General features: G+C 38.3%; 2 protein-coding genes across 2 annotated transcripts; one reads left to right on the top strand and one right to left on the bottom strand.

The window, feature by feature from the left end:
* Positions 1-3616: 3616 nt before the first annotated feature.
* Positions 3617-11785, bottom strand: LOC113681126 (synaptotagmin-10). The gene is made up of 8 exons (XM_089192003.1): positions 11463-11785; positions 10722-10942; positions 10212-10449; positions 8022-8198; positions 7083-7159; positions 6523-6652; positions 5450-5581; positions 3617-4615 (listed from the first exon to the last, which is right to left on the bottom strand). Exons 1-8 carry the CDS (start codon positions 11667-11669, stop codon positions 4544-4546), a joined length of 1254 nt encoding a protein of 417 aa, XP_089048129.1. The 5' UTR covers positions 11670-11785; the 3' UTR covers positions 3617-4543.
* Positions 11786-11936: 151 nt separating this feature from the next.
* On the top strand, positions 11937-17043 carry LOC149035747 (uncharacterized). Its single transcript, XM_089191999.1, has one exon. The coding sequence runs from the start codon at positions 12726-12728 to the stop codon at positions 16356-16358; it is 3633 nt and encodes a 1210-aa protein (XP_089048125.1). The 5' UTR covers positions 11937-12725; the 3' UTR covers positions 16359-17043.
* The last annotated feature ends 623 nt before the right edge of the window (positions 17044-17666 follow it).

Here is a 17666-nt window from a genome sequence, read left to right as displayed (position 1 = left end):
TGTTATATCTGTATTTCAAACACGCTACTTTGATAAAACTTGGCGTGTTTACATAAAATCATGAACTGTGACATGGGATAACTTAAATAGCAGCGTCTCTTAAGAATACAGAATGGCTCATAAGCCAATCTTTAAGAGAATGATATCAAATAGTTGAGTTGAACGTGCGACGCGCGAGGCTTCCGCGTTTGGTTCCTACGGCGTGATGACGCGCGTGACCAACTTGCGCGTGACCGTCGCGCGCGATTAACCGGCGATGCGCGAAGCGACTCGAGGGAGACAGAAGAGCTACCTCTTGCAAGTCGCCTTGAGCAGAATTAAACATCAGAGAACGAAAGGCTCACAGAATTTCAGTGTTGTGGATTGTTTCTTCCAAGAGGATGCACAACAGACCAGTCTTTTGCAACTGCCATCGACTAAACTGACTTATAATAACTAGAACAGGACCGCTGCATGAATTTATCTTATGTTATCTAAACTGCACATGGATTTAACTTCAATATGCGACAATGAGTATTCCTCTACGGGTGGGTTGTCTTTTCTGGTTTAATTCGTCAACGATCACAGTTGACATGCTACCCACTTTCACCAGAACGAGCAGAAACGTCTGACTATGGCTTAAGACTTTGTACAGTATAGTGTAGTGTAGTGTTATCATCGGATAACATCGAGAGTACCAAATGAAAAAACAAAAATTCAAATGCGGATCCTAAAAATTAATCAATTAATTAATTAATTAATTAATCTCGAGTCGAGGGAACCAAGAATATGTAATGCTAGTGAAGTGCTACCGAAATCCATACTGACGTTACAATATGTTCTCAAAATATCTTCAGCTACAAGAGAGAAAAAAAACTAATAATCCTATAGAGAAGGGGGAGGGGATGGGATCCGCTTTTGACAAATGAAAACCGCGAACATACGCTTTAATCGGGATTCCTATCAATCTTAATTAAATACTTTTTTTTTCCTTCACACCTTGACAACGAGGTTGGAGTCGTTGGATCCCTATCAGTACCAAAAGCGCAATACGTTAATGTTTCATTCCTGAAGTTTGATTCCTCACAATGACTCAGAGTTATTCTCTGTCACAATTTGTATGCTGTCGCTAAATTGCCATTTTTGTGCTGCGATCTTTTCCATTTACAATAGTTTCTTAGCTTCCTATCTGTCATTATTTATTTGTGTTTCTTTTCTCTTTAACAGTTCCATTCAATGTTCCCTTACGTATTAAAATATCTGTTTCATTCGAGTGGCAACGTTTGCTTTACAACAACCTCAATGTTTATCCGCTTTGAAATGTGTTAACAAAAAGCCTCCACAGAACTCAGTCAACGTAATTCGGAAACGATGAAGGGCGCTTTTATTTCGTAAATATTTGCTTGGCACGTTGGAAAAACAATGCCAGAGTGTTTCGTCTAGACACTTTGTTTCTGTCGTTAGAAAAAGAACACGAAAAAGCCTGTTCCTCAGGCTGGAGAGGCCAATAAATAAGGATAGAACTCTCAATTTTTCTTGTCTAGCAATCAACTCTATCCAGTACATATTTAACACCTCAAGTATAGTTTGAATTCAGAGAGTCATTTATGGAATTTTTAAACAACGCCTCTCTCACTGATGCCTCACTGATGTGAGTGATCGATTGATTCACTTCCAAAAAAATCTCTTGACAGGCAGTTGGATTTCCATATTTATCATTATTTTGTTAACGCTTGGCTGCTATTTTGTTCAATCATTATCAGTCTGTTTTTGCTGAAAGCAAGAAAACAAAAACAGTCATCCTTGCAACTAAATATGAGTTATTTTGGCATATTTCACATAATAACAATATGGCAGTCTAAGTGTGTTTCTCAATTTCATCGCCGTACTGATTGAATTTTAAATGATTCAAAACGTTTTCGAGATTGTCTCAGCGTTCTTTTAAAGATAAAGAGTTTGTTTAATATATTCTATTATTTTGATAGCAAGGCCTGATAGCGTTTATAATTGTTCTGGACAGTCATGTTTCCTTACAAGAGCAGATCGGAGTACGGCGGCAAAGCAAATGCTCCACTCCTCAGTACCGCCGTTTTCAAAACAGAACGTTAGAGCAAGCTGGAATTTTATGCTAAACTGGAAGGAAAGCCCTGCCTTGCTGATGCCTCGAATTCCTGTAATTCAAATTAGTAAAAACAAAAATTGTTGAATGGTAACTTGGGATAATGTTGGGCCGGAAAAATGTAATTAAATGCTTTATTGGAGATAACTTATGGAAACCTTTCTCTTATTTTGATAGCTTATCATTCTCAATTCTAAGTGTTTAAGCAATTTCTATAGGCGGGCGACAATAACTATATTTAAAAGTAAATTAATCAAGGTTTTAGAAAACACTCGTGTCCTTTTAGCTAGACAAAAGAACACGAGTCGTTTGTGTTCCGCTTCGCCAAATTTGTAACGGAAAAAATGATTCCTGAATCTTCGATTGGCACTTAAAGGTTACTTATTTCAGTCGTTTTTTCGGCTTCGCAAAGCTTTCTTCATTGCTAGGGAGATCATGGTATACTAGTGCGGGAAGATAAAAAAGAAGACACAAAACAAAACAAACAAACGACGCAACTATTAACCAACAGAGAACAAAGATGGCAAACAAAGTGGAAGATTGAAACAAATTGCAAATGGAGTTGACAAGTCAGCCTTACTTTTAATTAAATTCATCACTGTAATGAAATTATTAAGAGTTTAAACCGTTCTTGTTGTCACCGCATTAACTGTTGAGAACATTATCGAAGCTGTTTGCAAACAAGCGCTTTAGGCTATTTACACCGCGTGTAATAGACACCTGACCAGAACGGTGTTTTACAAAGAAAGAGACCTGTTTGGCGCTACCCCGGAATCATGCAACAATTAACAACAGAATGAACAGATGACGGCAAAATGACCGGCAAAATGTCGCCTGGATGACAATTCCGTTACCGCCCTCCTACCGAGGCCAAGTGAGCTGTAACGAACCTTATTGTTCAATTGTTGTGCCTCCGTGGGAATCAAACTTGTACAACAGCCAAAACATTTTGCGCAAAAGACAGCATGTCGCAAGTTGAACAATTTATTTTTCGTCACCCACTGAGCGAAAGTGGCTGGTCTACGTGCCGAATTGTTCTCCGCCTGTTAGATAAGTCACTTGTTGCCGACCAACTGAGTCAGCCAAGTTCCTTTGCGGATTTCCGACAATATGGTCTGATACATGTGGGCCCCATGTTTTGAATTATTAACACACTTCTAAAATGTTCATTTCCTCAAAGAGACGGAAAATAATGAACTTTCTGAGTGATCAAGTAGAGCTCCTTTAAGAACATGATATACAAAATTGCTCAAAGAAATCTTTCCATCCAAATTAGGTGCAAATAAATAAAGTAAGTTTCATCCAACGAATGCGATAAGCCCTAAGCGAACTCACACTAGGTTCGAGTGTTTTCTGTCCCTACAATTTCTTTTGATGAACAGACTGTGGTGAATTGCCGAACTACACAGCTACAAGTTTATGTTTCACTACATTATAAACACACTTTTAAACAATTACATCTTTGTCCCTCCACTCTCTCTACAACATACTTATCATCACACCACACAGCCACGCGAGTGACGTAAAAAAGCGTTTAATAAGAAACAGTGACTATAAATAATCATAAAAATAAATAACAAACATCACTAGAAACTAGAACTTAACTAATACATGTCTCTCACGAGGAGGTGAAAACCAACCTTGGATACTACTTTACAAGGGTCTATAAATAACTTTTTCCTTAACCCTTTACACACTAATATCAGTATGAATATTCTCCGTACTGTTCTCTATACATTTCCTAAGGAGCTGACAAGGAGAATTAGCTTAACGATCCAGAACCTCTGTAGTTGTTGATCATTTCCATTATTCTCCTAACCTTAGTGTGTGATTTAGGAGAGATATTTTGAGGAGAAATTAGAAACTAGTCACTCTCAGGGGTTAAACTACTGCTGCTGTAATAAGCGGCTGTACCCGCCGAGGAAACGGCCGTCACGTAAAACCAAGCCCGCAGGTTCAAAAGACGGTGGTAAGAATGCTTGTAGGCGGCGGTCCACAAGCTGGCTTTTGTTGAAACAGTGAGTTATTAACAATGACATTGGTGGAAAGAGTGAGTGAAGTTTAAGTCGATTCGTAGTCATGAAAGTGTTGAACAAGATCGAGCGGAGAAACATGAATTCGATTGGTTCATTACGTTTAACATTACGGACGGAATTTAACTATTCAAAGTCCTGAAAACAACTTACCGAAGCGATAATAAAATTTCAAGATACCTACATGTCCATATCGCTATTTACATACAGTTTACCTTTTTCCACGTGCGAAAATAACGTACTCGAAGAGTGCTCCGAACAATTCAGCTCAAAAGCAACTGAGTTTAGCTACAGGAGTATATAGATAAGGCCATTGATAGGACACGTATGTGCGTTTGCAAGTAAGGATGTTAAAGCTTCTTAGTTCTCTGATAGGTCATAAAAAAGACTTCCAAGAAGAACGACGGTTAGTTTAACCGGGTATGCCATTGACCAGGAACACTTTGGAGGATGAACCGGCGCTGCGACTGCTCAATGAGTACAACTAAAACGAGAGAGAGACACAAGGATGTTATGCGAAGCCACAAAAGACCAGACAAACAGTAAAGGAAAATACTTGAAGGATAAGTTTCTTATTCGAGTCACTAACTTCCTATCCTTATGAAAGAGTGGTAAAAGATAACTAGACACAATTTTAACAATACCGCATAAAATCGACGAAGCTTACGCCACTTTTTTTTTTTTTAACTTTTAGTAGATTACCACCATTAAGCAGTTTTTTGCGTTAACCCTCACACCTTCAACCAGCGGAGGGTGAGCTACACCGTTATGAAGAAAACGAAAATGCGTCTTGAAAATAAAGACTGCATGCAGTATTTACGAAAAGGTAAAAAAGTTTTGTATCGACCTTCAAAGATCATACGATAAAACGGGCAAAAGTGTTCCGGACACACCCTTTCATCTTGAATTCCTTAAGATATTAGAGTTTTCAATGACTTTTTCTATGAGTGACTGCTGAGAGAGCCTGGTCGCAAGGTAAACAGACGGTGGTAGATAGCCTACGTGTAGCTGTACTCTCTCCCTGAAGGGGAAACGTGTCCCATCCCCTTGGGAGAGGGGGTACGTCTACATGTAGGCTAGGTAGTAGACAGTCGGTTAGCGACTTTTATTGAAACCCCAGAGATACACAAATAATACCAGGTACCCCGAGAGGCTGAGCCGGGTTGATTGACACCCCATTAACACTAATCGTGATTTAAATAAAAATATCAGGAGACGTGTTGCTGAAGATCGCGCTTCAAAACATCAGGCCCAGCAATGCATGATTTCTAAGCTGTCAAGGTTTACTTAAATTAAAAAGCTGTCTCTTTAGTCTTACCTTCCGCCCTTTAGTTTCGATACCACGCAAGAAAATGGGATGTCTGTACAACGCATGCGCGTACATGGCCTCCCTGAACTCCTGAGCTACGGCATTCTGTGCCCATTCTGCTCTCTTGTAAGATTCATTTTTCTACCACAAAAATTGGAAAATATAATAAGAATTTTTAAAAGTTAATTCTTAGCTAACTCGTCAAGTACGTCATGTGGACTCCACTTGAACCCCGCCCATCCTTAGAGACACTACTTGCCGATTACTGATATCTCCATCTTATCATACGGTCATATTGTATTGTCTCTTCACCATGAAGGAAGTTTGACAGAGCGTAAAAAAAAAACTAGACCCGAAAGAAATAACAGAAAGTGGTTACTGTAAAATCGTATGTCATGTGACAGAAATTGGACCTGCAAGAAAATCTCTTCGAAGAACCGAAGATGAGCCATATTCAAGTTTTGCATGTGAAACGCGTAGGTCCTGGAACCTAGACACCACATGAGTTTCGCACCACCTCTCCACCTAATCAAACCTTTCAATTAGACCAGCAATTTTTAAACTGAAATGAATAAAGGTTCTTGTTGACCAACTTTAAAAATTAAAACGGATTCTGTTCGATTAAAGATTTATCTACCATTCACCGCGCGTGACAATTTGGAGTGCAAGTAGGATTTTTTTTTAACAAAATCGCTATTGAAAATAGCTTTTAAACTAAAAATGACCGAATTTTGGGCATAGTCCTTCTAATCGTTAAATGTCTCGTATTATCAATTTGTATCGATGGTACATCTTTAATCTTCAAACATTCGTGCGTAGAAGCCGAACTTTGCTCTTTTGCACCTCAGAAAAGCGAGTTTTAGGAAGCCCGGCAGCTAGCCAATTTTGAGCCCATTCTTCTCTAATTTGGAGCAAAGACGACTTTAAATTTGCCTCCTCAAACCAATCATAGATCGTCATTACACTAAACCAACGCAAACCAGATTTACTTCCGACAATTCATGGAAATTGTTCCAGGAAGACAAAGTTTATCTTTAAAATTCTCCACATGCGAAGGACGCAAAACTAATTATCTCAGTTACCAGATCAGCTAGAGGGTATCGTTTTCTGATTGGCTCATCCAAGTCTAAGTACTTGAGCTCTATGTTGACTTGTCCAAGTGAATTGTTGCTACCAACAGTTTCCTTGTCGAAAATGTGAAACAGCACAGCCCTGCAGACAAAACGAAAAAAAACAAGAGCGGAAACAGCAGTGAATTGCAATTACATGTCCACCACCATAACGTTTCCGGCAAAAAACTAACTTTGGACTATAGAACTTGGTTAACTTTTTAAAAGTACAATTGCGGAGATCTAGGACATGCAGAGAATTTAAACAGCGAATATACACCCCACTCACCGTCCGCTCTAACTCTAAATAAAACATGTGATTGCGAGCTCGTAACGTTCCCTCGCCCTAAAAGGACTCCGTTTCTGCAGGCTAGGATTGACGTCCACGTACATACAAGTAACTTTGGCTAGGATTCTAAATTTTGTATTCTAAATACTAGGATTAGGATTCTAAATTTTATATAGCTTTCCTTTCCCACTAGCGATGAATTATGTTATACAAGGAATTATAAATAACATACACACTTATTTACCTCGACGAAAACTCCTCAGGCGGAACAGTAAATTCAAACGTTTCTTCAAATTCTGGAAACAACGTACCACTAACAACCTGTAGTTAAAAGGCACAATATTTGTGAGATTGGAGATTTTCATACAAGAGCCACTGAAATAGGGAGTTGTGGAAAACAGTGAAGCCTTGTTTAGCTTGAGGAGCAGACAATTTACGGCGCTCAATTTTCAGAACAACTGAATTATTCAATCGCTTTTTCTTTTAATAGCTCAATCATAAAAAGGAGGTATACACAAGGGCTTATTTCATTCAGAAGTTTAAAATGGGGCGCAACTGACTGAAGATACCAACTTTTGGTTTCTTGTAAGTTTTTGACGAGTGGTTGATTTGTGTTAATAAACACCTTAAAAGAATAATATTGTCTAAGAATACTTACTTTGTAATATGTGACTTTTTACCTCAGCAGATCACATCAAAATATTATTTAAAAAAATGTTGAGTGAATTAATTGAATAAGGATGACATTGAAACAGATCAAAGCCTAGAAATCTTTTCAGAGAAGGAGTAGTGCCCATTGGAGAAGGAAGCTTGAAGAAGAGGAGGCTCAAGAGCATGTTCAAAAGTATATACAGTATAACAAATTAAACAAATCAATGTGACCCTTTGACTCCCAGAAGTGATTAACATGAAACTTCTTCCTATAATATCCATACATTGTACAGCAAACAAAGTTATTATTCCAATCGAACACCAAATTCTCATAACTAATTTACAAGGAAATGTGTAGCAGCTAGAGGGGAGAATTAACAGTCAGATCTTGGGAGTTAAAGTGATTTAGTGATTTAGCAGCTCTGTTCTAACTGGGGACTGTGAAGAGGAGTAGATACAACACAAAATCATAAAAAAAATCCCCAATGGCTGGGAAGTTACCCAGTTGGCTTTTTAAAGATCAAACACACACCTCAGTTTCATATTGAAAACTAGTTCCAGAAATTGCACAATTGACAAAGGCATCAGACGTGTTCCTCAGCGTGTTTCCAGCCTTGATGTTGAATGCTTTGTGGATGGTTACTATCAGAGTTTCAGGTTCTTCATATTCAAGACTGATTTCTATTTCTCCTTTGATGCTGAAATCAGTCTGCAAATGAAGGTTGATGAAAATGAGCTTAATAACAATTTCCTTGTTTGTGTTTAAAAAACTCCTATTTTCCACTAATTCACTTGCCAAGTTGATATTGGACTGTTCAATAAGCCAATCACATTCAAAGTTGTAGTTTAAATCAAAATTATACCTTACTTTCATAACTTGGCTATTCTTCTTTCATCAGAAATTGTAATTTTTATGATTAATTGGTAATAAGGCTTCATGTTGTTCACTTCAGTCTGTAATCATACTCTGATGCCGGTTTTTTTATCACTTACATGATTACAGACTGACTTGGACTCCACTTAGTCCTATTAACATTACTTATTATGATATCATTATTTTTTTGTTTCATCAACAGGTGTATTCCAAATATAGACCTTAAGATTCAAATATGAGATATCCTCAAAGTCTTAGACTTTTCAACCACAAAACAGTGGGTAAGCACAAATCTCTCTTATTTTCAAATTAGTGGGAAAAGTACAAGGACCCTCAACATTATCCCCTAGGGTGAGTTTTTACAAAAATGATGCTGTAGCCTAAAAAGATACCAACAAGTTGGCAGTCTCATAGTTTTACAGCAGAGAAAGAGTTTGATTGTATCTGATGACAAAAGCTTTGCAAAGTAAGTTGCTCAAAATGTGCACAATAGAGCTTCATGAGGGATATATTCCATTTGTATTTATCATAAAACTTGAATTCAAATCTAGTGCTTGTAGCCAAACTGGTCCTAGAATTTAAAAATCTCTAATAAAACTTCAGTGCTTACATGTATATTGTTGCATTATCAAGATGCTAGGGATTAGGGTTATGGAAAAGACGGGGTTGAATTGGATGTCAACACTAAGAGAGATCCTCCAGACAAAAGACAACTTACAGGCACAAACAAACTTGAAAATGCATGGGGAAGTATTTTATCCACTTTAAAATAACACATAGAGAAAATTCCCCCCAAACCTGTTTTTAATCTCTAGTTTTCCAACAATGTATAGAAAACTTTTGCAAAATAGTGGTCTTTCTTTTCCTTAACCAAGAAACTTGGGTGAGGTTTAGAAACAGTTCATATTGATTTCCTTCTTTCAAAAAATGGATTAATTGCTTTCCCTTTAAAAGGGTTAATAACAAGTTAAACCCCTATCCTCCTTACAGTAATTTGTCACATTTCCCAGGCAGTTTATTTCACTGGTAGATGTTCATAATCTTGGGCTAGGATGTTCAAAACTGGGTTAAGACTAAACCCAGGGTTAGTGTGAAATCTGCTTTAAGATATGAAAGCTTTGAAGTAAAATTCAGTATAATTTTTTTTGTCTACAATTTGCTGATTGCATGCTCTAAAGAGAATAGAGAAGGTTAACTGAAAGAGGCTTTTGAAATGAGGAATCAAGAAATCTGTGTTGAAATTTAACCCTAGGTTAGCACTTATAGGCCTAGTCTTCCCCAAGAACACAACACCATTAATTCTACCAGAAAGGGCTCAAACCCAGACCTCTCTGTGCAATACAAAGCACAAACCACAGGGCCACTAAGTTTCTCATGTTTCTCTACAAGGTCAAGACACATCAAGTTCATATTCAATCATTCAAAATTTCTGACATTAATTAGATGCACATATCAAGCAATTATTGCATGGGGTTGAGCATGATACCAATGGTAAGGTCTGTGTTATCTGCCTCGGCCTCTGGCTTCAGCAGATAACACAGACCTGAGGCTTGATAATTCATTATATCATGCCCAAATTGACTTCAATAATTGTTTTATTATTCTTTTTTTACACAATCTGCAAAATAACACACTTGTCTCTGATTTTGCAAAAGTTTGAGAACACTTCACCTACTAGGGGGCTTGGAAACTAAGCAGACTTTAAACTCAACATGATATCCCAATATCTGTGGCAGATATTGGGTTATCATGTTAACTTCACACGCCATAATTGTATATTGACAGTATGCTCTCGCCCAATCAGAGTTTTAATTGTAAGTCTTATTTATAATAAAAGTAATAACATACCGCAAGTTGAAGCATAAACCAATCGGTATGAGTTCCCGAGTTAAGACTGATTGCAGATAAGTCCACTACACCTTCACCATTAAAGTCATCTTCACCAAAAAAATCATGGTCCCAAACAGCCACTCTTAGCTTTGTGTCTGCTATGCGTGAATGATCCAATTGGAATGAAAATATTTCATTGAACACAGGGTTGAGTGTCTTGGACTTGTATCCAGTCTTTTTCTGTCCTTCTCCATTTCTTATTAAATAAATTATACAGAAGATATTAGACCAAGTTATGACAGTCATGCAAATAAAAGTAGAAATAGCTACATGTGTATCTATTCTGAATTTTGAATAAATTTGTTTGATGAGTGTGTAACTTCTAGTGTGTATGAGAACTCTGTAAATTTTGATGAGGGTGTAAGACCAGGCCTTTTTGACATGATGCAAAAATGAAAAGAAAGTACTGTATTTATCATCTGTAGACTACATCGCTTGCCAAATATTGTAACAAAATATCAGACTTACACATCCGGGACTAGATCTAACACAGCATATGGGTCTGATTTTCCATTCAGATCTCTAGGAACAAGGTCTCTAGCTCGAATGACTTTAACCAGTAAAAGCTGTTGTTTGTGATTGTACTTGAGAGAGAGTTGTATATCTCCTTTGATATCTCCTGTGTCAGGTTGTGTCACAGTTGGGTCCATGCGCTTGTAGAGTTCTTTGATAATATCTGTTCCATCAAGCTTAACAAAGAGTACTTAATAAGCAAGTTTATTTACAATACATTTTCAAAACAACAGTTCAAAAATTTTAGGCCTGTTTCAAGAGTTTTACTTTTAATGCATCCAAGTATATCATTTTAATCTCTCTGTGACAAGAAAAAAGCGAAACAGCATCCTTTTGATAAAGATGAGACAGCATGTGAAAGTGTGATTACAACTGAGTGGTGTTAACCTTACAGAAGGGAAAGTTTTGTAAAATTTTGTTGAGGCGAAGGGATAGAGTAGAAACGGCATATTACCCCAGTGTAGAAGCCCCTCCCCCCCTGTGAAAAAGATAATAGAGAACTTCACAGGCGAATCAAAGTTATCAGTTATCTAATAATCATTCCGTAAGGAGTAAATCTTAGAAAATTTTGCTCAAAAGTAAAGCTCTGCTGTTAATTAGTCGTACCTTGGAAATTTTTTTGTTATTCAAAAATATATCAAGTAGCCAGGGAAATCATGAAGGGATTTTAAACTGCAAGTTGTAAACTTCAGATACCTGTTTCTGGAAACACGCCGTGTTCTTCTCTTTACTTTTGATCTTCAAAAACTTGTTTTTAGCCTCCACTAGTTTCGTCATTCCAGTCATGTCGTTTGTAGGAAGGTTCGCATTTGCGGCCGTACGCGGTCTTACATCTTCAACAGCCGTATTATCTTCATCAGCTGCGGTCCACTGCTGCCTTGATGCACTAGCTCCCGTCCCCATTACTAATCACCGAACCTGTTTACTTCTTGTACACGATTTTAGGTCATTTTCTTTTAGACATACATTGTTTACTTCACTACGGTGGAAGCCATACTTCAAGAATATGTCGATTTTATGACGTACGTCGTGACGTCATTGCCATAATTTGTTCTTGGGTTAGGCCTGAGTAAAACGGGCCGGTGGTTAATTTTCTGACATTTTTCGAGTAGGATTTTTATCATCCATCCTCTGTAATCAAAGGAATTTTGGTTAAGAGGCCTAATTTATAGGAGTGTCTTGACTTTTTTTGGTTTAACGCAAACGGAGACTGAGCCTCCCTTAGGTAGGTGCCTAGCCCAACAACGCCCCATGGCGTGCCACAAGTATACAGCGGAGTTTTTTTTACTAAATTAATCAGCAGGACTTTTTTTTCTTTTCCCCAATTTAGTTAGAATTCTGGCCGTGGCATTTATGACACCAGCGTTTTAAGCGGAGTCTGGCGTTTAATCTAGACATCATGGTATGTTCAAAAAAGATGGTGTATGTTTACTTTTAAGTTCGCCTTTCTCTTTTTTCCATGCTAGATTAAATTAAAGAAATACATTGTATCTCGAATTGTATCCATACATTAGTCAGCCTTTTAAAATTCCCCTTTCCCGGACATGAGCAGATAAGGGAAATGACGAATCAAAGAATCTTGATTACATTAAAACTGTTCTGTCGCTTCCTGCGACTCCTCATAAAATCTTTTCAAAGCTCTGCCTTAGCCTTGCACCCTATTTGATCCTTTGACACTCCCATGTTTTTGTTTTTTTTATGGGCTCATCCCTTACAGGTCCGGTCTCAAATACCACAACAAATTTAAATGTACATATTGAACTGCAATCGTAACGTAAACTCTAGTGTTTATAATATTCCCCCAGAAGAAAAAAAAGCCTCTCCGATCGAGCTCTTTCCGATAATTCCGAGGGAGTCTGAGATGAGCGCACCTTGGACACTCCTAGTCACGTGAATTCTTCAGAGTAAAATTCCGAAAGAATTTCCGTAGTTGCGTTGAAGGAATAATATACGCTTTCAATGGAGACTGTCAAGGAGTATTTTCTGGTAAAATACTTTAGCTGCGTCGGGTACATTGGTGCAGTTTTTCACCTTCTAGCTTTGCTCTCACTCTTATTACCCACTTTAACCTTAAGAAACAATGAACGACTTAGATTTAGCTGCCAGTCTGCTACCCACCTTCGTGATCATTGTTTGGTGAGATATGACGAACAGTACACCCCTCTTCCACTCTATGGATTTGTCTTACTTTGCTTCGTTCCCTCGGTGGTTGTGTGTATCACTTACTCCTGGTGCTTGATGAAATCCCGTGTAGATGAGCTTGAAACCGCCTTGAAAGCAGATCCGGAAAACCCTCGCCGCCGGCCGAGGAAAGCATCTCACCGAGTGTTTTGTTGTTACTTCATACATCTCCTTTTACGATGTTTAGGGGGAATTTTGTGTGCTGCTATACAAAAGTCTCTGCTTTATCCCGCTGGATTTCCAGCAGAATTCGCTTGTGTTTCCCCGACCGTAACGCCAACTGTAAATTCGACGAATTCGAATGCAACCAAAGATTATTCCTCGGTCATGATCAACTGTGACAATTCTGTCGCATCAGACAAGATGTGGTATGCCACGGTAATTTTGGTGGTAAATGTTGTGCTGGCGCTGCTGGTTTTTGGAGAGATGGGCTATCTTTTGGTTCGAGCGTTATGCAGTAAAAATTTTACCTTCGACTCTGAATTCTGTCAAAAACACTTTTGGAACAAGAAAACCATTTCACTCACCCTGGGTAACTCGATTTACCTCTTGAAGGCGCAAATTCTGATGGAAACGGATACCATAGAGCCTTTGATTGCTGAATCCGATGGCAAATTTAAGTTGGACGATAATTTTGTCGACCTTGTTATTTACACGGGAAGGGCAGAACACGAATTTGCTGACTTGTCTGTTAGACACGAAATATTCGATGTCTATTTGAAGCCACAACGTGGATCAGTGGCTATCAACACAGTCAAAGAGTTATTTCTTCCCAACAAAGATACTCAAAATCCATCTAAAATTCTTGTGATTGGTCGCCCGGGGATTGGAAAGTCCCTGCTGTGTACGAAAATATCGCGTGACTGGGGCAAGGGTGACTTGTTGCCTTACTTTCACCTATTTTATTTGATCCGATTTAGATGGTTCAACGATGAGACATTACAGAAGATATCTCTCAAAGAATTGTTACGTCGTTTACACCCAGAAGGCAGCGATGATGATGAGCTACTCCAGTACGTTTTAGACAACCCTAAAAAAGTAATCATTGTGTTTGATGGCCTAGATGAATTTAAGAACCATTCACGCTGTCTGGAAGATGATGAAGCATATGGTGGAAACAATGCAAAGGAAGAAATGCCTCTCTCTGCTCTTTATGTTAAGCTAATGAAAGAAAAGCTGCTTCCAGGAGCCACAATTTTAACAACCAGTAGACCTAATGCAGTACAGAGCATTGCACACCTCACTCAATTGCGCTTTAACAGGAAGGTGGAGATAATGGGTTTTACAACTGAGAAGATCAGGAAGTATGTGGAGAAACATTTTGATGAAGAGAGAGTAGATGGAATATGGAGTCATATCAGTAGCAATTTGGAGTTGCTGTCATTATGCTACATCCCAGTGAACACGCGCATTATTTGCTCTCTGTTGGAGGAATGCCTCAAACTCCAAGAACAGAATCCAACTCACATGGCTTTGCCATCAACTTTAACCAAAGTTTACAAAGGAGCTCTGAAATTGTTTATCTTCAAACATCATTCAGAATTTAAAGGTAAACCATTAACAGAGGACTTTCTTATGGGAAATGTTGACTTCCCCGATCCTGTAGAGAAAACTTTGATTAAGGCAGGAGCATTGGCAATAGAAGGCATAAAACAAGGACGACTGGTCTTTTATTCACACGAAGTGCAGGGAATAGAGAAATGTGGTTTGTTTAACCGCATGCCAAACAAAAAAGTTTCAAGCTCCAAATTTAAGTCACAATACTGCTTTCTTCACTTGACATTTCAAGAATTTCTTGCTGCAAGGGAAATTGCTAAAATGGACCCTGGTGAGCTCGAGAGTTTTGTCAGAAGAAATGCTTCAGACCCAAACTGGCATCTGGTGCTTCAGTTTGTAGCAGGTCTACTTGGTGATGAGAGAAATACAGCAGCTATTGTTTTTGTAAACATGCTTGATGAGTCCATGAAGAAATCTGAATGTAAAAAACCATCATCGCAGATGGCTCTCCTCATGATGAAATGCTTGCATGAGTACCAAGACGAAGTTACAGTAAAGCAGGCTGCTTCTGAAATTCAGAGGAGTATCACATCTGAGAAAACAATTTATCTGAGCCATTGTAAGGTCACAGCTCCTGACTGTGCAGCAATTCTTTTCTTTATAAAACATCTCCATAGAAACAATGTGTTGCACCTTGATCATAATCATATAACAGACGAAGGTGTACCATACTTGTGTGCTGCACTAAAAGATGAACATTGTAAACTCACAACATTGAACCTTTTAGCCAACAATATATCAGACAAGGGTGTATCACACCTGTGTGATGCACTAAAAGATGAACATTGTAAACTCACAACGTTGGACCTTACAAGCAACAATATATCAGACAAGGGTGTATCACACCTGTGTGCTGCACTAAAAGATGAACATTGTAGACTCACAGAGTTGAACCTTGCTGCCAACAACATATTGGAGCAAGGTATATCAGACCTGTGTGCCGCACTAAAAGATGAACATTGTAAACTCACAAAGTTGGAAATTTCAAGCAGTGACATATTAGACCAAAGTGTATCACACCTGTGTGCTGCACTAAAAGATGAACATTGTAAACTCACAACGTTGGACTTTTCATACCCTGAACCAGGGCAAAGTATGTCACACCTGTTTGTTGCACTAAAAGATGAACATTGTAAACTCACAGAGTTGTACCTAAGAAACACTGATATATCAGACCAAGTAGTATTTCACCTGAGTGATGCACTAAAATATGAACATTGTAAACTCGCAAAGTTGGACCTTGAAGACAACGCTATATCATCGCAAGGTGTATCTTACCTGTGTGCTGCACTAAAAGGTGAACAGTGTAAACTCAGAAGCTTGAACCTTAGTCACAACAGAATATCAGACACAGGTATGTCACACCTGTGTGTTGCACTTAAAGATGAACATTGTAAACTCACAGAGTTGAACCTTTCAAGCAACTGTATATCAGACCAAGTTGTATCACACCTGCCTGCAGCACTAAAAGATGAACATTGCAAACTCACAGAGTTGGACCTTTCAGACAACTTTATAGCAGACAAGGGTGTATCACACCTGTGTGCTGCACTAAAAGATGAACATTGTAAACTCACAAGGTTGGACCTTACAAGCAACAATATATCAGACAAGGGTGTATCACACCTGTGTGCTGCACTAAAAGATGAACATTGTAAACTTACAGAGTTGAACCTTTCACGAAACAATTTATCAGACCAAAGTTCATCACACCTGTATGCAGCACTAAAAGGTGAACATTGTAAAATCACAAAATTGGTCCTTTTGGGCATAAATATGTCAGACAAAAGTGTATCACTCCTGCGTTCTGCACTGAGAGATGAACATTGTAAACTCAAAAATTTGTGGCATTGAAGGATTAGTAGATCAGATCAAGTTGTGCTACACCTGTCTGCAGAACTAAAAGATGAACGATATAAATCTGACTTTAACCTTATTGACAACAATTAAAAACTAGTTGTATCACTGGTGTGATGCATTGAAAGATGAACATTGTAATCGACATGATTTGAAGCTTGCTCGCAAGACAATATGAGACCAAGGTGTTTCACGGCACTGTGGTGCTCTTGAAGTTGAACTAACTTATTGTTATTTAAGAAAACTATGAAATTGAACACAAAGCTAATTTTAAGAATTATTCATCTTTTAAGGCAAGTTTAAAACTGAATTATGGATGTTTCAAAAGGGAAGGAATATGAACTCCACAGCTCCTAGAGACATGTATGATGTCAGAGAGAGCGACCTCTGTTTTCCCTGATGATGTTAAAATTTTCCCCTGTACAGAGGCCTTTAAACAAATTGATTCTTTCATAAAATAATTGAGAGACTATGTACACTATCCTTTGTTTATAGGTTTTTTTGACAAGAGTGTGTAAACATGATTTTGATGTTTTAGATTTGTTGCAGCATATCAGCTCCTTGTTTGATAAGGTCAAAGGTATTTAATTGCAAAAGAAGACAGAGAAGAAAATAATTTAGCATCATCATTGCTACCAAACAGAAAGGCAAAAGTAAATGTTAAGTTGCAATTAAAAACCAAGTCTTTTGTTGTTCCTTTTGGAGTAGAACTGAGATTTTACTTAGTTACAAGGCAGGGCTTTATTAAGAAACAAATCTGGGCATTAGAACAGAGATGTGGAAAACACTCCTCGTATGAGTCCACTTAACGACAGATGATGGATAAGGAAACAGATAAGCTAAGGACGATCAACTTAAACCCATCAAGGCATAGGTCATGCTGATCAGTTAAATTTTGTCTTCCTGTCGTGCAGTCACTTTGTCAATTAACTGTAGATTAGTGGTCCACATTCCAGTTTTCACTCTCATTGCCAGAACCACACAGTGATATCAACTCTGCCATAAAAGCATTAGGTCAGCACCTCGATCACATTACATCCGCCGGGGTTACTCAAAATTACAGTCTCTGGCCACCATGCCTTAAGGGTCGCTAGGGTCATTATACCAAATTAAAGTTTCCACGAGACGTGATTCGGTAAACTTAAATTTTCAGCATACCTTCTCCACCACCAGAGGCTTTTCCGAGAGTTAACTTTGTGACTAAGTCGCGTTAGAATTCTTGTGAATTGATATGGCCTCTCCCAAAGTTGCCAGTCGTTTCTTTCCGTTGACATTGAGACCTGCTAGTCAGCGGTCAAAACTCTC

This window comes from Pocillopora damicornis, chromosome 13 (assembly GCF_964200805.1).
Source record: "Pocillopora damicornis chromosome 13, jaPocDami1.2, whole genome shotgun sequence".
NCBI lineage: Eukaryota > Metazoa > Cnidaria > Anthozoa > Scleractinia > Pocilloporidae > Pocillopora > Pocillopora damicornis.
This window is presented reverse-complemented; position numbering and strand designations above follow the sequence as displayed.